This window comes from Atractosteus spatula, chromosome 8 (assembly GCF_055471065.1).
Source record: "Atractosteus spatula isolate fAtrSpa1 chromosome 8, fAtrSpa1.hap1, whole genome shotgun sequence".
NCBI classification, from domain to species: domain Eukaryota; kingdom Metazoa; phylum Chordata; class Actinopteri; order Semionotiformes; family Lepisosteidae; genus Atractosteus; species Atractosteus spatula.
In genome coordinates, this window is record NC_142713.1 from 54,279,433 (window position 1) to 54,300,603 (window position 21,171).

The 21,171-nt window shown below is 45.9% G+C and overlaps 1 protein-coding gene across 2 annotated transcripts in view; it reads right to left on the bottom strand.

Annotated features, from left to right (window-relative positions):
- Positions 1-555: 555 nt before the first annotated feature.
- appl2 (adaptor protein, phosphotyrosine interacting with PH domain and leucine zipper 2) overlaps positions 556-21,171 on the bottom strand; it is a 32,231-nt gene continuing 11,615 nt past the window's right edge. The window contains exons 7-21 of one of the 2 annotated variants that reach the window (XM_088924115.1): positions 19,379-19,437; positions 18,844-18,990; positions 18,245-18,327; positions 17,710-17,868; positions 16,440-16,628; positions 15,558-15,600; positions 14,272-14,328; positions 12,474-12,565; positions 11,576-11,734; positions 10,623-10,675; positions 9,501-9,675; positions 7,603-7,639; positions 6,859-7,005; positions 6,127-6,174; positions 556-4,374 (exon numbers count right to left, since the gene is read on the bottom strand). In XM_088924115.1, coding sequence (XP_088780241.1) covers positions 4,243-4,374; positions 6,127-6,174; positions 6,859-7,005; positions 7,603-7,639; positions 9,501-9,675; positions 10,623-10,675; positions 11,576-11,734; positions 12,474-12,565; positions 14,272-14,328; positions 15,558-15,600; positions 16,440-16,628; positions 17,710-17,868; positions 18,245-18,327; positions 18,844-18,990; positions 19,379-19,437 — 1,580 coding nt within the window. In that variant the 3' untranslated portion in view covers positions 556-4,242. Of the gene's footprint in view, positions 4,375-6,126; positions 6,175-6,858; positions 7,006-7,602; positions 7,640-9,500; positions 9,676-10,622; positions 10,676-11,575; positions 11,738-12,473; positions 12,566-14,271; positions 14,329-15,557; positions 15,601-16,439; positions 16,629-17,709; positions 17,869-18,244; positions 18,328-18,843; positions 18,991-19,378; positions 19,438-21,171 lie in introns of both variants that reach the window. The other variant, XM_088924114.1, reaches the window with a different exon arrangement.

The following is a 21,171-nucleotide window of genomic DNA, read 5'->3' on the forward strand; positions in this document are numbered from 1 at the left end:
CCAAGGTGGAAGGTGATTAACTAATCGTGTTGTTCTGTAAATTGGACGATTCCATAAATCTTAAATTCAGTATCTCAGGAAGTAAATGAGTTGCATTTTACAAGAATTATCTTCTTTGTGCAGCTTTTCTAGACCGTACTCTTTTTTTCAGTATAAATAATCAGGGCCTCGCCTAAATTGCAATTTGCCTAAAGTGCCTTTGAGTTTTGGCTCAGTTACAGGAAAGTTAAGAAAACACACAGAACTAATTCTTCTGCTTTAATGACTGCATTAATTTTCCAAAGGCAATGGCTTTTTTAAATTAATCTGTAAAACCTAGCTAATAAAACACTGACTTATTTTCATGACCAGAATTTTTACTTTATTCAAAGATTAAAATTGTGGTTGATGCCTAATTTTTAAGAGACCATCCATTTCCACAGTATTGTAAATAAAGTGCTAGGGTCATTTTTATTACCTCTGCTCATTTTTGTATAGCTCAATGTCCATATATCATCCATTTAAAGTACTGTATATTATGACACTGAAAGAACACAATTAGGCATGCATCATTATGAGAAAAGAATGCAACTTTAATCATTGAGTAGAAAAGCCATTTACTTTTATTAAAGGTTACGAATTAAATGAGTTCAGAAAATACTATGCTGTATGTGCAAAACATTGCAAAAACTACAGCCCCTGTCTTTTTAAACGTGACAAAGGTTCTTGTGAAAAAAATACTAAACAGATGAAGCATTTTTGTGAGATACAGATTTAGCAATAAGTATTTTGTTGAGCATGGAGTCATTTTATATAACTAAAACTGGGATTTTTTTTTTTAATTTTTATTAATTTCCAGACCCGATAACACACAAGCGTGCATTTCTGGGAAGAAAAATTACAAAGCAAAAAAGACAACAGCAACCTCTCCATGTTCATTTGCCATCCTGTCCCTCATAGCAGGCCAGAGAGAACATCTCTTTTATAGCTTGACTCGTAAACGGTTTAATCATGTCTAGCGCTCCTTCATTATATAAGCATTTTTAAGCCATGTTTTAAAGTGCTGAAAAGTATACTTCACCATATACTATAGGTAACCCCCTTAAGCACAACAGATACCTAAAAATAGTCCGTACAACAGGCTCAGGACATGTTGCAGCTTCAACAAGCCTTTGAAAAGCTGGCACATGCAATAAAGGAAGCAGGGAATTATAGAAATCTGCACCCACTGGCCACAGTTTCAAGGCCTATACTACAGAGCCTATTCGGAATCCATGTGCTTTCTCCTTAAAGAGTGGGAACTGCCTTCCTGCTGTTATTAGGACTGATGAGGACATCGTGAACTGAAGAAGTGTGCTTCAGCGATTATTCGAACTACTGACCTTCAGCTCTGCACTCTAAAGTGGCTCACGCGGTGTGGAACGAAAGCAAGCCCGCGCACACGACGAAGGGTCCGCTTCTGAAAGCTGAGAAACTGCACTGGGAGCCGGAAGACTGTTCTTCCCGGCAGTATGAAGGAAAGAAAAATCCCCACGCATTGCTTTAAAGTAGCTATAACAAAGCAAAACAATTGATGATAATTGTGTAACCCTAACGATTCAAAAATGCAACAATGATAGGCTGCAAAGGAACAAGTAAAGGTTTATTCCACTGCTGAAAAAAAAAGAGACGCGTTTCGGCTGTGGAGACACACCTGAAGAAGACTCCACAGCCGCAATGTTGCATCTCTTTTCCTCTCATCATGGGATAAACCTTTAGGCGTTCCTAAGAAGCAGAAAAAGAATCGGTTGCACCCGGTGCACCCTTCAGTTTCCAGAGGCTCAGACTCGTCTGGGCACTGTGCCACCTCAGCGCGGGCACCGCTCATCGCAGGCCCCGGACGCCCATCAAACTCGTTGTCTCGGAAGTCCCTTTTCCCTTGAACAATATTTTTAACGTTATTAAAACAAAAATGAGCTCCGAGTCGATTCCAGTGGGGAATTCCAGTACGACTCTGGCTGCTGTTTCTTTACTTTATGTGCTGTACGTAGAAGCGATTTTTGGTCAAGGCTTTCTTCTCCCACAGGAAGAAAATCACCATGCAGAGATTTTGGAAAAATTCCTAGGATTTATCTGGAGTTAGAGCCACTAGAGAAAACCCCAGACTTCTCATGAGGAGGAAATGGTGATGACGGTACATTTGATTCTAGCGCAGCTCAGCTGTAACATTCCACTTCCTTCAGTCTAGGCAGAAAAGCACTACTTCTTGCCTTCAATTCATGCATTTAATTCCAAATCTCTATCTTCAAGTCACAGATTTGCTCCGGTCTCTCCAAGCCCTTTGAAAACTTCCTCACTGTACTGACACGCACACAAAAGAGAGCTGAAACAGTATTGCTTTGTATTTCTGAATGCCTTTACTGTCTGAGCAGCCTATCGGGGGTTTCGCATATGTGGGGTTAACAGAGCTGCGTACCTTAAGTTTTGGTGCTACGTATGATGCAACCTACTATCTGATCACATGCACAAGCTGCCCAACTGCGCCAGGATTGATCTGGCTGTAATGTAATGAAGACTGAGAGGATTTTGAGTACTAGCAAAATATATTTTACATCACTACAGAGAGTACAAATAAAATGAAACTGCATTATTCCTGAACACAATAAATCATGGTGTGATTTATCCAGGGGCTACTTTTATTGACATACAATGCCTTGAAAAAGTACTCGATTTAAAAACGATTTTCTGATGATGACTTTCAAACAGAGAGCTGTCTGACTTTAAAGCGAGGCAGGAGTCAGAGAAACGATACCGAGACGTCCAGTGGCAGCTGAGCCCAAGAGCTTGGGCTGCAGACTCAAGTTAGTGGTTGTAAACTACACAGGGGAGAAGAGGGACTGTCCCATGGAATGTATTCCTATAGTTTATCTACTGTCCTCTTTAAAAAAATCCTAACTACTGAAAAAATTCTCTTAAAGGACTCAAAGGTCAGTTTTCACAAAACGTTTCACTCAGAAAAAACAAACTGTTTCTCCTTTAAGGAACGGAGCAAAAAGTATCGCTACAGTGCAACACGTCACAGAGCACGCGGCCTGTTTTGTAGAAGAAGCCTGGAGAAGGCTAAAACGGGGCCTCTCTTTTCTTTACCTTTCATGGAATGAACTTGTACCTGTTTCTTTGTTCTGTAGAAGATGTGCACAATCAAATAATTCTTCATTCATTTTACTGATCACGTCCACATTTCTCGCTTCTGAACAAACAGCGCGTTTGAACAAACACCAGCTGTGTAGTAGACAAGGCTGTTATGAAAATAGGCCAGAATGTGGGAAAACCCACAGTAGAAGGTTAATCGATCATTCTCTTAGGTGCTCAATTACATCATTTTCAGTAATATACCTTAGAAATGCATTATTATTATTACTGCAACATGATAGCACTTTCTGGACATTGTGACTTGGCATTCAGTTACGTTAAAGCCAGTGGCTAAGGACATCACATGCTCACATGCTGAGATCGATGATCTTGCCTCTTAAACAGCCACTGAGAGAAGTCTGTAAACTTCAGCCAGCCTTAAACAGAGGTCAAATGGTCAAGTTAAAAAAATATTTAAACCTCTTCTGTCTTCATGTGACAAAACACAAGATTATCCTTGAATACATTTTATCTATGTTTACATGTAGCTCTACAAAATGAGACATGATTTAAAACTTGACAACAGTGCAATTCATTTCAAGTTGATGAACAGGAATCAAAAGATGACACTACTGTTATTGTTAACACTGAAGACCAGTCAAACATTTTCTTATCAGCCATTTCTCAACAGAGGGAGAGACAGGAATTATTCAGGGTTCCCCAAATCCAGTTCTGGAGGACAAATGATGGTCCATCTTTTTCATCCAAACAGCACCTCCTCATTCATTTTGAAAACTATAATGCTGCACACTGTGCACTTCCCTCCCCATTTTTTTAAATCTGTCTTTCATATACCTTTATGATTTAAATAAGTGTGCATTTTAAAATAAATTCAGGATATACTAAATTGGGACATTAGAATCTTTTTCATCCTTTCTGTTTTGAAGTCAGTAAATGGTGTTTTAATGCAAAAACAGTGAAAAATGCTAATTTAATAAAATGTCCATTCCATTAAGGGCATGACTGAGTAACGTGCTTGAGGGCCCGACAGTAATGGATTAGGATCGGAGGTCGGCGGGACCCTAAGCTCACTGCTTCCCCCAGGACTGTGGCAAGGAAACACTGCTGCAGAGGCCAGGGCCCCCCCGTCCGCTAGGCCTCGGACTCGAGCTGCGCCCGCGCCCCGCTCCGCTCTGTGTCTGCAGGGTCACTGTCCAGCAGCAGGAACTTCCCGTCGTTTGTGAACGGCACGGACTTCATCAGCTGGGCCAACGCCTCGGGGTCCTGCGGGCACACAGCAGGTATCTCAGTCAGGACTCAGTCTGCGGGCACACAGCAGGTATCTCAGTCAGGACTTAGTCTGTGGACACACAGCCGGTATCTCAGTCAGGACTCAGTCTGCGGGCACACAGCAGGTATCTCAGTCAGGACTCAGTCTGCGGGCACAGAGCGGGTATCTCAGTCAGGACTCAGTCTGCGGGCACACAGCAGGTATCTCAGTCAGGACTTAGTCTGTGGACACACAGCCGGTATCTCAGTCAGGACTCAGTCTGCGGGCACACAGCCGGTATCTCAGTCAGGACTTAGTCTGTGGACACACAGCCGGTATCTCAGTCAGGACTCAGTCTGCGGACACACAGCGGGTATCTCAGTCAGGACTCAGTCTGCGGGCACACAGCCGGTATCTCAGTCAGGACTCAGTCTGCGGGCACACAGCCGGTATCTCAGTCAGGACTCAGTCTGTGGGCATCTCGACCCTTAACACATACGTGCTTCAATGAAGTAGTTTAGAGGTCATTTGAAATAAAATTTCCAACACCCTGTAGCTCTCAAGGACCACTCCTGTTTTTAATCAACCAATTAATTTAATAGACTAATCAAAATTCACCAGGTTTCCAAGTCTTTACAATTTGCTGATATAATGGAAATTAACATGTTTTAACATAGAATGTCAGCAGCATTCTTCTTAATTCCTGACCTTTTTAAATCGCCAGTTATTTCACACTACATACTCACATGCAGTCTGGAATTGCCACCTGTGCAGTTCCAGCTCATCTCAAAGCCAGCCCCTCGTACCCACATGGGGAGAATGCCCTCCCACCTACTGACTGCTTCATCTCTTGACCCATCCTGGTCCTGGAGGGCCGACGTGCCTGCAGGTCTCTCAGGCTCCACAGCTCAGGAGCTGGGAGAAGCTGTTAAACTGGTTCAGTTACATCAGGAACCAGCTGGTGCAGCTCATTAAGAGCTGAGCTGGAGTGAAAACCTGCAGACACATCGGCCCTCCAGGACCAGGACTGCACATCTCTTCTGTCATTTGACAGGCACCAGGGAAAGCACAGGGCTCGTGGGAGAGCTCTGTCTGATCCCAGTGGCAATGATGCACCAGAGCTCGAGGGTGCCTGCTCACAGTCAGCTAGTGACCCAAACCATTCATGCAGTGAGTGCCTTTTCTGGCTGCTTTTCAGCCTGATCACTTCTGCCTTTTTATATGGCTTACTGGTAACTTACACATTTGTAAAAATCAAGGGAGTTTATGTTAGAATTGTACAAATTTTACAAAACATTATAGAAAAGATATTGCTGCTCTGGAATCACCCCAGCAGAGAAGAGCGACCAATACATTCTGAGGCTTAAGGGGATCTCCTGACAAGATGAAGGAGGTGAACCTCTTCAGTCTTGAACAGAGCAGACTGTGAGGGGCCTGACAGGACAATAATTAAAATCCCTCGAAGGCCAACAAAGTCAAACCAGCAGATTTCTTCAGAATAGACAGTGAAATGCAAATTGGAAGGCACAAGTGGAAGCTCTGAGGAAGTGCATTTATAAACCAGAAAACAGATGACACCTCTTTAAGTAGCCTTGTGAAAGTATGAAACAAGCTGCCCAGCCAATAGTCTGTCTTCTTTCAAGAAGCGCTGGAGGGGATCCATGGTACCATTAGCTACTAAACATCAAACGTGCTCTACAGGCCAAAACAATTGCATAATAATGTAAGTGCTCTTATGTTGGCACACAAATGATAAGTTGTTTTACCTTTTTAGCCTCTGTGATCTCTTTTCCCAAGCTTATGGTGTAACATATCTGTAAAAGAAATAGTTAAGACATGTCAAGACCACGTCCTTCTACAGTTGCCTGCCAGGCACTACAAATTCTGGCTCTCAAAGACAGAACCCCCCCTCTTAAAGTGCTGTGAGTTAAAGGGGAACTGCAGTCCCAATCTCCCAGACCGGTCCTTAAATCTCGGCAGCAAAGTACTACTTGAGAAAGAAGCGCAAGTCGCCATGCTGCCGCAAACTAACATTCGCGTTCCCACAAATTGAGACGTGGCGCGGCCCTTCCTGCTCACTAGTTACTGTAACGACTAATGTAACGTGATGTCCGAGCGAATAAGCACAGGTTGTCCAAAGTGATCTGCATGCAGAATCAACCAGTAGTATTTATTGGCCAAACCCGTCTTGAAGGCAAGAGCAACACTTCTGTTGCATTAAAAGAGCTGTATTCACGGGCCTCCTTGTTCACAATGTCGTAGGGCTGCTTCACCTCACCAGACGTTTTGTGGCCTCGTTCTGAATCGCAGAACATGGTGCTGCACAGACCTGGAACATTAGTCTATTTTGTGATGTAAATGGGAGGTTTTACAAGTTGCTGTGCACATTTTTCTGTTGTTGTGGTTTGAAATGCACTCGTCAGTGCCGATTCTCTCTAGCCCAGGAAAATAGAACTGCAGGTCCCTTTTGATGCCCCCAGCCAGGGTGCGATGGGTACCTTCTCCCCCTCGGTGTTGCTCTCAAACACGAAGGCGCTGAGCGACGGCTCGCTATCCTCGCCCGCCCCCGGGCCCTCCACCACGAAGCCCATCAGCCTCCCGTTCTCCTGGTGGGCTGCAAACTGGGTCACGTCCTGCAGCAGGAACTGCGCCGGGCAGAGACCACGAGGGAGGGAAAAACATGGTCACCGCAGTGTCGTTTCTGCAACACTGTTCTCATCTCTAAAACTGCACAGAAGCTGATGTATATTGAAATAACAACTGCACTTATGCAGTGTAGCCAAACTGATATGTTGGGGGAAACTTCATTGTATGTTGCGTAGTTTTTGTGTTTAGAAGCATGAGAAAATGTGGTATCACAAATTTTACTACAGTAATTTCAGTCATCTTACTGTGCACATTCTCTTAGTCCAGGGGTCTCCAACCCTGGTTCTGAAGTGCCCAAGTGTATTTTAAAGATTACGCACTCTTTTGAGTTACTGATCAATGAATCAAATTATTTGTTCCATTAAGGGAAATGATCCTTGAGGTCTTCTGATTCAGAGAACAAAAATGACTCAATAAAACAAATCCTTTGCTCAGCCCATCTCTCAAACTGTACCAGGTCTTTAGATATTGGTGGTGAGCCCTGAACTGGGGCTCACTGGGATGGGCACTGGAGACCACTCAAAATACTGCACCTCTTTTCCATTTATTTCTTACTATACTACCTCTGCATAGGATGTAGATGTTAAGGCACTTACACTTATTCTGGTAACTTGCGTCTGAGGGTCAATTAGCCTATTGAAAAAAAAAGAGAGAAACAATACATATCTTAATATTTCAAGTTAAAACCTTGTCAAATCAGGCTGCGGAGTCTTTGCTCATTTACAATACAATTGTCAGCAGCACAATTTATTCAGATTCGCTTGTACAGAAATCAGGCCAGGCAATTCAATACATCGTAAGTGGACTATTTCTCCAACTGCTTCCAAGCAGTCCGGTAGATTTGTTCGAAACCGAGCTGTTGAACAAGCTGCTTCGGTAACTGTATATAGTTACAGAAATGGTGATTTGTGAGAGAGGAAGATCCATCCACGACAACATTTCGGAGAGGGGACTTGACAGTGTTTAGACTGCTTTTCACGCACAAGAACAAAAAAACGAGAAGACAGAAAATAACAGACCTGACCTCTTAGTCACCTGAGAAGAGCTCTATGATACATGCAGTTGTGATCTGAGGGACAGCTGAGTTTCAGCAAGGGGAGCAACATTTGCACCTCCCAGCTTGCTTACCTCACTGTGACGTTTTGGGACACTGGATAGTGTTGGGATGTATTTCAATAGCTCTCCTCCGACCAGGAGACAGGTAAACATGCAAGAAGGTACGGATGAGCAAAGGGCATCCTAATGTTTTACTCAGCTTAATTAACTTCACTGTAAATGACTAAGACCAGCATATAACAAAATTAACAGCGACTGGGCCATTTCTAGTGAGGTCATTCAGCCAGCCTTCACAGGAGAGGACAATCACACAAATATAGGAACAGGCATGCTAACGTGGATAGGATCCAAAGAGAGAAAAAAGGAGATAGGAAGACTGAACAGGAACTGAAGAAGGAATATTATCAAACACTGTCCTCCTCTTCTCTTGCGCCATGAGAGGGTGCCTCCTTCAACACCAGATTCTGCCCAGGTAATCTGAACTCTCGAGTGCCAGACTCTGAATTTAATTAAAGAACAGAGCTTGCGGTCATATTTGCAAATTCCGATCCCCTCTATTGTGGAATCTGCATTCTGTTTAGGATCCATTTGATTTATTAGGACGCAGATTCACTCTCTATGGGTTTGCAATGTGTTCTGTGTATTTGGATTATATGGGTAAAATACTGGACTCTCTGTGTCTAGGTAGGTAGGCCTCTGATGTGAACTGATATAGTGTAACTTGTGCAAGTCATGCGTTTATACAGTTGTGTTATTTATTTCTAATATCTTTGTCTTAGTTAAGTCTGGACACAGTTGCTACTGTTTTGTCAAGTTACGTTCTGTAACCTCTGCCTTGAGGGCGTGAAATTATTCATCTTCATTACTTGCTTGCGATTCTGCGATCCGATTTAATAACCCCTTCATTTTATACTTCTACGACGCCTCGGTATTGTAACAGTCATGCTGATCCAAATGACAGGCACGACTACAGTATGTGCGACAGTGAGGAAGAACGTCTGTACTCAAGGAAACAGGAGACGTTATTCAGAAGCCACTGACGCAACTCTTTTACCAGTCGGTCAGGACAGGGGTAGTACCCAGGGACTGGAGAATCGCATCCTTAACAGGGCTCACAGAGCTGAAGCTGACACCCTGGTGTCCTTCTACAAACAGCTGGATGAGACCCTTGCATCACTTAACCACAAACGACTAAAACGGAATAGATGGGCCTCTAGTCTCTCTCACTGTTCCTGTGTTCTCAAGATGGATGAGTGTGTCTGTGAACGTCAGTGAATTATTTCATATGAAGCCATTCATTCAGCAGATGCTCTTATCATCTAAGTGACCTGTGAGCCACAAAAAGGCCAGCAGCTGCCGCCCAGTCACATGTTATCCGAGGGCAGCGGAGTCTCCGTCCGCACCCTGGAGCTCCCTGACCAGTCCCGGGCGGGCTTACCGCAGGCTGCTGCTGGTGACCATGAGGTGGGACTCGGAGGTGCGGAAGATGTTGTGAATGGCCCGGGCTGCCAGCACCTGCCGCATGGCCTCGTAGATGACCTCCTGCGAGCGGCCAGTGCGCACGGCCATGGAGCCCAGGAAGCGCACGGCGAACACCTGCTGCAGGAGCGAGTCTGCCAGGAGAGACACACCGCGTCACTGGACCGCCACCCCCCTCCTCACAGAACTGCCCTTCGATTCTGCTTTCTGTCTGAGGGCTGTACCGCGAAGACTGCAAGGCATCTGAGCAGGGCCGTTGCTGTGCCTGGGCAAGCCCAGCTTTCAGACAGAGGAAGCGTGTTTGAATGTACACCACAAAAGTCAAGAAACAGACGTGGTTCTGACTGCTAAGATTTTCTAGAACGGAATATTGAAGAGGCCATCTTCCAGTGCAGACTTGGAGGCTGGAAAAATCCATGTCTGGGCTTCAACACGTATTGATTGATGAGTCTTAAAAACGTTTACACACAAACAAAAGCTTTAGGTGGTTTAAGACAGACTAACTCTGAAGACCGGACTTCAAAAGCAGAAAATATTTATACTGCATTCCTAATACAGAACACGAATAATCACGGGTTCTCAAGCAAAGATTAGACTCAGTATCACTGCACTGGATCAACAGATTTTACACCAGTCCGGTATATTCTTATACTGTATTATAAGTAATATGAAATGTCTAGACTGTGTTCTTTAAAAACTACCCCCACCACAACCCCTATTAGAAGTCAGATGCGTGTTCTGATCCATCCTGGGTTTTCCAATGGCTTGCAGACAGCATTTCATGAACATTAAATTAATAAAGGTATTTCATATTACTGAAATCTCCTATGTACAAGTGTGAAAATTGCAATCCAGCCTCAAGTCGCAGCTTCTGCTGCCTGCAGCTCATAAAATCTGACGTGGATCGAACTGCTGCTGTAGGAAACAGGGCCTGACCCGTTCCTCTTAAAGCAGGACCTGACACCCCAATTCAGCAGCTGAGCAGCTGTGCTCTGTACAAACAGGGCAGACTGGTCTCTAACCCCAACACCCCCAGTGGATGGAGGCTCAGCCCTGCTATCTGGCCACCGAGCGCACTCACCGTGAGAGTCACTGGAGCTGTCCTCTTCCGTCTCTCCAAAGGGGTTTGTGCGTCTGTGGAGTACAGGACAATAAACTGTCAGCAAAGTGCAGGTTCAAAACCGCCATTGCAAAATAGCAGCACAATACAAGCTAGAATTCGGCAAGAAGAGATGAATAGTTTGTCTTGAAACCTTTTTTTCAAAGGGAACAAAATTCCCAGGTCTGTGCAGCGCCATGTCCTGCAATTCAGAACAAGGCAACAAAACTTCCAGTGAGCTAAAGTGGCCTTATTACATTGTAAACAAGCAGACTTGTACTGTAGATGTATGTCTTTTACTCCAACAGAAATATGGCTTTCGATTTCAAAACAGTTTTGCCCACAAATACTACTTGCTTGTTAACTCTACGTTCAGATCAGGTTGAAACATTTCTGCAGTGAAATGTCTACTGCACAACCTGTATTTATTTGCTCGTGCATCACATGACAAATGTAATTACAGTGACTACTGAGCAGGAAGGGCCACTTCACGTCGCAGTTCATGGGAACTCAAATGCAAGTTCACAATTTTGTGCTTAATTCATAATTTGTAAATATTCCTATTATCTCAACGAATTTATTTAACAAGATTTAGTAACCGGTCTGAGAAACTGGGACCGCAGTTCCCCTTTAAAGGGCGTGTCTGGACAAGACTGAAGACTGTCTATGGTGGTGCTGTGAATTCTTTGACACACGGAGCAGGGGCAAAGCGACAAGTCTATAACCAGCGCAACTCCAGAGTCTCCGAACTGAAGTTCAATGGCAATGGATACATTCTAAAACAAGGAAAAAGGAAGATTATTTTCCATTCCTAAGCATTTCCCCTTTCAACCCGAGTGTTGCACATCACCAAGCAGGCAGTCAGACGGTGAAGATCTGAGCCCCATGGAGATAACATGGTTTTTCACGGCAGTATATGGATTCACTGTACCTACCTCCCACCGCCTCCTCTGTTCTGATCCATGAATTCGGAAGCCGGGAGCATGAGGTCAAACTGGATGGGGGTCCCAGGGGCGATCAAGTTTTCTGGTTCGGGGGCTTCAGGGAGTTTCTGGGTGCTCACAACGGGCGACTCAGCGGCACCGAGCTTGATCCTGCTATTCAACACCAGGACAACAAACACTGGAGCGTCACTGCCTGTCTGCGTCCGAGCAACATCTACAGACATGCAGGTCCCCAGCAACAGGGACTTCAAGTGAAAACCCCAGCCCTGCTGCAGGACCTGACACTGGAATGGCTATCTGGGGAGTGGGGCTGTGTGCCCCCAGAGCCCGTCAAAAACTGGGCTTGAATGCCCTCGTCTCACGACTGCCGTGACCTGGATTTCTCTGGCTGTTGTCTATCAGTCACTGAGGTCGCTTTGAAGCAGCAGGAGGAATCTAGAGGGAGAGAGCGTACCAGAGCTCTGCACGGTGACACCGAGCCCTCTGCAGCCAAGACAGTGCGGAGCCCTGCTGTGACACAGGAGCTGCTCTTGTCTCACAGTGGAATTCTCCCTTGGCTACAGAGTGGAGCTGTGTGGCTCTGGGCCTGAGAACAGCCAGACTCGAACCCTGGCAGGGGCAGAGCAGAGCTGCACGTGTTACGCCACCACAAAGTGGTGGAGTTACCTGCTGGCTGTGGAGAGGCGCTGTACGCACTCGGAGCCCGTGAAGGACTGGGATTGAGTCCCAGCAAGGGCAGAGCACACCCTGGCTCCGGGTCACCTGTGGTGGAGTTATCTGCTGTCTGGGGAGGGGCGCTGTACGCACTTGGAGCCTGTGAAGATCGAGACTGAACCCCGGCAGGGGCTCGGAGAGCTGCGCTCGTCACACAAGGGCTAGGGGCTCTCACCTCTCGGGCTGGAGGCTCTCGTGTCTCTTCTCGAAGCTGGTGACGGGGGTGACCGCCTGTATGGCTGTCTGGTTCAGTCTGATAGCCACCGCCTGGAGACCCCGAGGAGAGGGAGAGAAAGCAGACATTACTGAGTCAGTGGCTTTGAACATATGGAAACAGCCTTGCAAGCAGAAAAAAAGTCCGTTTTTAAATCCACACTCTCATGACTGCTATTCACTGATATTCTGGTGAATATTTTTTTCATTTTGGGCACCACGGTGTCATGGCATCTGCTGCTTCACAGCTCTTCAATTCCTGCCTGGAGAATGTTCTGTGTGGAGTTTGCATGTTCTTCCAGTGTGGTTTTCTCTTGGTGCACTAGTGTCCTTCCTTCTCTCAATGACATGCTGCCAAGGTTACCTGTGTGTTTGTAAATTGTCTCTGTAGGCCTTGCAATAGACTGTTGTCCCACCCAGAGTGTGACCTGCCTTGTGCCCCGTGGGTCCCGGATAAGCTCCAGGTTGCAAACATCTGGGATACTTAAATTTCAGATATTTGGTTGGTCAGTATTTAATTGTTTTGCTGTCTATTAGCTTTTGTTCCTTAATGCTGTAGGGCATCACATGATGTACTATATTAACATATTATGATCTAACCAATAACAACTCTGTAATGTTCGTTTATTTTAAACAGATAACTCTGAGGAAAGAACACAAACATTAATTCCCTTTTTATTTAAGTAAAAATGGGTTCTTGTTTTCTTTGTGTACACTAATCTAAAGCTACTGGCAACCGCTCGCCAACAGCAGGGTAGAGAAAATCTACAGCAGGGTACAGTCTACAGACTGAACAGAGCGATCCACTAGAGGGCAGCAGAGCTCCACGGTTACTGCTTCATCAGCGCTCAGACCATGCTATTCTCCTTCTCCTGTAGCTCACCTTCTCCAGTCACACACACAATTACTTCAGAATGGCACAATCCACATTTATCCTTTATTCATCTCCCTTTGCACAGCGAGTTGAGCCTTTCAAGATTTCACAAGCTGTATGAAAACCAATCATCATTAATTCCTATCTGCTCGAGGACACAAGCTGACGTGCTTTTCCCCTGATTTTCCCCACAACCCTGAAGGAGTGGAACTGCAGTGAGGAAGAGGAGGGAGGGTGGAGTCCCAATCCATCATCCAGTCCAGGGTTTCATGATAATAAGGATCACTGCACATTTGAACCTTATTAAATTGGAGCCGTTTAAAAAAAAAAAATTTGATTTTAATAGTTTTCCTTCTTCTGTAACAGCCTGATCCCCAGGGGCCACCAGATGACTCCTTGTGGGCTCATTATCTCAGCTCGCGGGGGATCTGACCTCAATAATCAGAATACTGCCAGAGTTATTTCATGCTCCCTGCATTCATTAAATGTTTCGTATTAAAAATACGACAATACTACTTTTTTACAGCTAGGGCAGGTCATCTATTTCTGATCCCTCTTTCTGGAGCTTTAAAATTTCTAGCTAATTAATCCCTCGCCCTAAAAAAAGTGTTCAATTACATGAAGAAAGCAGCACTGTAGCTGCCGAAACTTAAGCTATTATAGAACACGGGCACAGTTGCGTCTATTGGATAAACACAGACCGAGCTGGCAACACACAGGGACACAGCAAAGATGTCAGGATACACGAGGCTGAGCCGATCGCTGTGACTGCTTGTTCTGCAGATGTCCGAAGTTGTGTGAGCGAGCGCCTCGCTGGCTGAAGTGCCGTGTTCCCTACTTGTGAGCCCTGTCAGGCTCCCCGGTTCCCACACAGCGGCACACTTGCCTCCGGATTATCAGTCAAGTAGATCTGTCTGGAGATGTTGTTGAGAGCGCATATCCACTGCAGAGGGGAAAAAAAACCACAGTCACCCAGCACAACAAAAACTCGAAAACGTTAGTGCTTTTTGTAACAAGCCAATTCCCAGAAATCAGTGTAAGCCCAGAGTGTCATTCAATATCCGACTGCATTTCAATCTTCAAGGAGTTGGCCGATACCTTAACATAACATTACGTTTTCAGTTTATGAATTACTAGGACTTCGAGGTGAAGAAAGATATAAGATGTGAAAAGGGGGTTAACTGATTTCTTTCTGCACAAAGACTTCTTGTGGCACAAGACATCCCATGCTTAGGTACCTCTGAGTTATGGCTGGGATGGGAGTTAATCGATATGAAATTCCAAGAGCAAGATAAAGACCCCCCTAACTAAGGAAAGATAAAACCGACCATCAGAAGTGTTCAAGGTCTTGGGAATGTCCAAACACAGGTGGCCCCCCCATTACCATGGTAACAATTTGCGTCAGAAGCGGCTGAAATGTGCTATATAAACTGGAAGTTTTGTACCTATATTTCGAACAATACTTTGGCGTTATTGTTCCTTGCATGCACTAAACTCAGCTGTTTAAACTTCATCTCGGGTTCCAGAACTTATTTGTCTGTTACTACAGAGGTGAAGTATGCCTTTGATAAGCAATCCAGAGTACACAACCCACAGCGAGGATGCCCCATTGTGCTTTCTGCTTTATCGGTAAAAAAATCAGTGGCTGACTTCTCCATTCTCCAGACACAAAACTTGCGTACAGTGAGAGCAAAGCTCTCCAACTTGGTGTCAGCTCTGACTGCAATGATGCCAGACACTTTATTTGTGTAGAAAACTTCATGCCGACCCACATTCCAAACAAGAGCTCTGTACGCATTTCATGAGCCACAACATCCCTCAAGGACTTAGTGTACTGGAAAATATTTCTAGAGTGTTTCAGTCATAGTAAATTGGGCCACCCCCCTGCAGAGCGAGGAGTGACCAAGGGGCAGCTGCACAGGAGGAGACAGGCTTGAGATGAAACGGGAAGGAGAGAAGGGGCTGACCGATAGTATTGGTGGTGTTTTTAACTTGAGGACAACTCTGGTGAACATGTGTGAATACATGTTAAAAACCTCCTAGGCGTCTCTACTCCTTTTCAGTGGGGCCTGATGAAGTGAATAATTGTTGAAAATAAGAAGAGCATCGCTTTTGTGACGCACACGTTTTTTAATGGAAAAATCTGCAATATCAAAACATAAAAAGAGATACCTCTTCATATTCCTTTTTGCTTTCCGCTTGAAGAATTATAGACCTTGAACAAAGAGAGAATGAATGAAAATGTTTTTCATTGGCAAAGAACCTAGGGTAAAAAAACAGGCATGAGAAATAAGTACAGTATCTTTTTAACAAAAATTACAGACGAGAATAATAAGTGAGGAGTGAATGCAGTTCTTCCTGGTGTCTGCGCCTGACCTTTCAGGACCCGTTTCTCTCACTCTTTTTTGCTGTAAACTGGAAGAAATCTAACTTCATTCAAGTCTTTTCTTTCATGAACAGACCAACCAGGCTGCTAATTTGTCAGAGCTCAGACTGTAAGAAAGGTGCTGTTTGCCTGTGGCTGGAATGCAGGACAAACGTTCCTGATGAAAACCTACGACAGAGGCAGCCGGCTTGGGTCTGTCTGTGTGGATGAATAATTGAAGGCAGGAACACAGGAGGCATGAATGGGTGAGGAAAGAGGAGAGGACTTCATGGATGGAAGAAATGGGCAGGTCGACCTTCAGCCTCAGCTGAGGGCATTTAAAAGTGTAATTAATTATTAAAAAACTGATTTAAACTCGTTTAAAGCTCATTCAAGAAAAAGGAGACAAAAGAAGGAATGAATCTCGACTATGAACCTGCACTGAGGATATTTAAAAAGCTGGGTTACGATACCCTCTGCCCCACATTTTGTTTTATTCTTTTCACATTTATTTATACGTTCTGGATGTTGAACAGCTCTGATTATGCCGCTTTCTGCACAGGAAGTGGCTGCAGTAGCAGTGGGCTCCCACGATGCCGTCGGCATCGGACTCGGAAACGCCCCGCCCGCCCGCTTCCGGTACGTCGCTCCGGGCGAACACTGCCGGGTTCGGCGGCGGTTTACCGTACGTTTTACCCGTGGGGGAGGTGATCTGGAAGCAATATCTCCTGTCCTCGCACTCCACCGCCATCACGGAGCTGTTGTCGAGATCCAGGACCAGGCCCCCCGCCACGGCGCCTCGCGGCTGGCACATCAGGTTCCCTCCCTGGGTGAAGAAGTACAGCCGGTCCCAGGCTGTGGTCACCAGGCCCGTCTTACTAGAGGAGGCAAAGCACAGGCCTTGGGTTCTTCACTGCGGCGTCCGGAGAGTGATTCATTACAGACAATGCTGTCAGTCACAGGACTAGACTTTATGCAGCTGAAAGAATGATTTAGGGGCCTAAGCACTACAATACTGGATCGTCTGTAGATTCATTCATGTCAAAGCCTTAGTCTGGAGTCTCAGCTGAGCAATAGAGCACAGGTTCACTATCTTGTGCAAACAGCAATGGTAGAATGAGGACCTCAGATGGGATTGCCATGGTTACCTCTTACCCAGGGGGGGCTGTCGTTTTCACCCGCTCCAAGCTATACAGTATAACTTGGAGCGGGGCTTCGGAACTCCTACAGCAGAAAGACATCCAAAACCAAAACGATCCTGAAACTTAGATCGCACCCTCCCCCTTCTCTCAACGACAGACTCATCTCCTTCTAAATCCTCTCTAGTCATTTGCAGATTTCGGCTTTCCTCCTGTTCTCCCTGAGTGGGAATACTCAATAGACAGAAATATTAGTCTAGTATATTGAAAAATCTATTACCAGGATCACTATCTTGTGTAACAATGTACAAGTAATGCTCTTGAGGGGCATAAAACTGTGACAGCCAAAGGCACATATTTACACAAAGGGTTGTGGGAGTGTGGAGCAGGCTACCCTGCCACGTTGTTGAAAATCTTTCAAGAAATGGCCCGGATGAGATTCTTGGATCACTTAACAACCAGCGTCAGAAGAAGCTACATAGGCCATGTGGCTTCCTCTCCTTCGTAACCCCGTGTCCAAATTTATTTTAAGCCATTAAGACTCCTTTTGTTCTTTGAAGACTTTGCAGAAAGACCTTTTACTCAATATAAAGAAGAGCTTTTTGGATCATGTCCACCCAGTCATCACACAAGAGGCCTACCCAGTCGTGTATACACAAGATGTGCACCCCAGCTGGAAAACAGTGAGGCAGCAGGGCGCTTCACTGTCAGCGAATTCACTGCTCCTGCCTTATCGTGCCTTGACGTCGCACAGCACTTCGCCGCCACACAACACCCCGACGCGCCCCGAAGCCAACCCGAGCCGCCCAGGCGGCCTTACTTCCGGATGTTGAGGTAGCCGGCCTTCTGGATCAGCGTGCGGTTGACCGGGGGGTTGGCGGAGTCCCGGTCGGGCATGTAGACCGTGTCCTCCACCGAGAGCAGGTCCCTTTGAGATAGCCGCATCAGCTCGGACTCCGAGTCCAGCTGGGCCTGGACACTGCCAGAGACGCAGAGAAGAAAATCCTACATCAGCTGCTCTCACACTGGAAGCAGACCGGCCCGGAGTTCACTCTCCCTGGAACGACTGAGCACTGTTTTCTAACCTCTCCGGCCAGCAAGTCGCTGCGTACATGTTGGTAGCCAAAGGCTGGTGTGTAAATCTATAAGCTGCCATCGTAAAGCCACTCACTATATCACGCTGCTGGAGCACTTGAATTATTTCAATATTAGAAGACTCCAAAGGCTAGGAATATAGGAAAACATACCGTGTTATTGCTTGAATCTGCCAAACTAAATAAGCAAACGAATAAAGAAAAAATGAGGGAACTGCTGTGCAGTTTTGTGGAGTAGAGACGGGGGCTGTGGGGCTTTACCTTTGAGTCATGTTCGAGACAGACGTGAGGAAACTGTCCATTTTCTTGGAAACCAGGTCCATACCTTTCCTGAAGAAGCTCACCTGGTGGGACAAAGAAACAAGCATCAGGCACCAGCCAGCGACTCTGCTTGCCTGGATAACTCTAGCCTTCCCAAAGGCAGAGGCTACATGATCTGTAAATAAAACTCCATGTGTGTCAGGGTCGTGAGCAGCTGACCCAATGAGGACATTAGTAAAGGTGCACTAGGGGAACTGAACCACCTTCACTAATAACACAGAGGCATGCACAGCTAACAACACAAAGGCTATGAATAAATTATGCCTGTGAATAGGTCATGTGATGAAGCACCTACTGTATGTGGTCCTCAGACTGAATCAGAGGACTCACCTGAACAGGTAAGGGGTGCTGAAGATATACAGTAGGAGGTCACCTGCAAACACTGCATGACTGAGAACAATGCTTCCGTCAGCAAGAGGGAAGGTGAATGTGAAAAACAGGTGGGCCTGATCAGAACTGTGCCAGGTCATGAAACCTCGATCCTGAATGCGAAGGGCTTCTCATTTCCAGCTGCGGAGCATGGAGCGGTCATGGCTGACCTGTGCCTGCATGTATCCCAGCATGGGCTCCAGCATGGCCACTCTCTTCCTGTACTGCAGGGCGTTGAGCGCGCAGTAGTACTGCATGGAGGCCTGGTGCTGCTTCCTCCTGGTGTAGGCCACCTCCGCCACCACGTCCGCCTTCAGCTGCAAGCCCGCACCGCACACAAGACAAGAAAGGCAACTTCACGTTTTCCGCTTTCCGCTGCTACGGGCGGCAGGGGGGCAGAAGCTGCGAACGCGTCTTACACAGGCAGCTGAGAAACATCTGGGCACAGCCCCACAAGGGCAGCTTCTTTCAACTACAGACTGGAATACTAACAAAGGATACCCCATCTGTGTCCACTCTGGGCAACTGAAACCTTGAACAGACTGCCCCCTGCCCTCCCACAGCTGTCTAACGTAAACTCAAGGACTGAATCTTTAAAACCTCTGAGCCTCATCTTCTTCCCTCATGCTGGGGGGGTGACAGGGCACTGGAGCCTTGTAAATGCCGTGCCCGTAGAGACTGCAAGAGCTGAGCAGCGACTCTCACCTTCTCATTCTCTTTTCTCTTGGGCAGCCGGCTGTACTTGGCCATGGACACGTCGTGCTCTAGAACAAAACCAGTTTTTGTTTTTAATTCAGCAGCTTCCTATCAATTCGTCTCCAGCTCCCGACGTGCCTTTCACATCCTATTGAGCAGCTCTTCAGATGAAGGCCTCTGGAGCACAACGAGATGCTCTCTATGCCGGGAAGCAGAGCGAGCTAGTCGAAGTCTTATTGATCCCACCTGCTACCGAGAAAATAATTTGAGACAAACTGTTCCTCACATCATTCTGACCTCCACTTCAAACCCATTTCGGAGAAGGCAAGTGCATTTTTAAGAGCACAGAACCTGAGCTTTAGGCCTTCTGGAGTACTAGGACTTCTGAGTATCTAGTACTTGAATGGATTTATTATTCTTCCCTCTTCTGAAAAGAGTAGGCACACTGGGACAGGGAAGCCATTAAATTTTTGACCAAAACTGGGGTCCTGCATCAGCCTTTCAAAATCTTCTTCTTAAGAACAGCTGCACGGATTGAATTCACACTTGGCAGAGCTCCTCAATGACCAATGGTTTTTCAAGTCTGCACCTGAAAGGCTGGTTCAATTTCACAGCCTCAAGACATCATAAACCATCGTATGCAACCCAGCTCATGACACTAACTTCTCCTGGTCAGACCTGTCTGACCAATTAACTCCAAACTGTAGCGGTAGGGTTTCTAATACCAACAGGATGGCTGTATGAAAAATGAAGTTTCTGGTTGGCGGTCAGATCATCATTTCTTTTTTTTTTCCACTGCTGATGCACAGCCCGAAAAACAAGCCCCTGCTGTTTTAAAAACTCCACATGTAGCAAGTGTCCTTGATGTCTGCATACAGTTAACTATCTGGTGCACTGGCATAAACCAAGATGGCTGCCTGAACACCATTTTCTTCTCAAAACTCAAACAGGCCCCATCTTGGGGACCGGTACACCGACTAAAATCTAGCAGATCTCATGCACAACCCAATCTGTTCTTGTCTGCACCTCATGAGCTGTTGCTATCTTTCACATGGCAAAGCAAACAGCAGCTGTTCCAGGACTGTTGGGCAAAAGAACTACAAACCTGATAGGTGTCATTCTAGTGACAATGTACTGCGCTCTGACCCCAAGCTTCTCTCTCCCCCTCTGTGTCTGTGTGTCTCATGGAGAGCAAGCTGGGTTATGCGAAAAGACGAATTCCTAATGCAAGAAATTGTATATGGCTAATATAGTGATCTTATCTAAAATGGGTTTCATGCATAAACACGATGGATACCGGAACACTATGTTTTCCTCCTGTCAATACGTATCCCATAACACAAAGTGCTACCGAGCACAAACATTTAACGTTTCATTCTAGAAGCTGTACAATTAACACCTGGCATAATGGGCCTCCTGCTGAAAGAAAGATGGCTGCCTTGCTGATGTTTTGTTCTGCTCTGTCCTACCTTGTCAGACTACAAAGAACTAAATCTTTTTAGTCTTTAGCAGGGAAGCCTAGACGCGACTACGACAGTGAATCATCACTTCTTTGGTGAAGAACGGCCTCTTCCAATAACAGCCCACCTTCCAAACCTGTCTAGCTTGGTACGGTAGGTACAGTACCAGTCTCCTAGTTTACTCACAGTTCACTCACGCTCTTAAAGGAACTGCTTGGAATCCATCCATCCAATTTTCAACCTCTTCATGTAATTCAACGCCACGGGGAGCTGGATTCTGTCCCAGCAAGCCACAGGCGGAAGGCGGGATACACCCTGGGCCCACCAGGGCCCATTATCCCC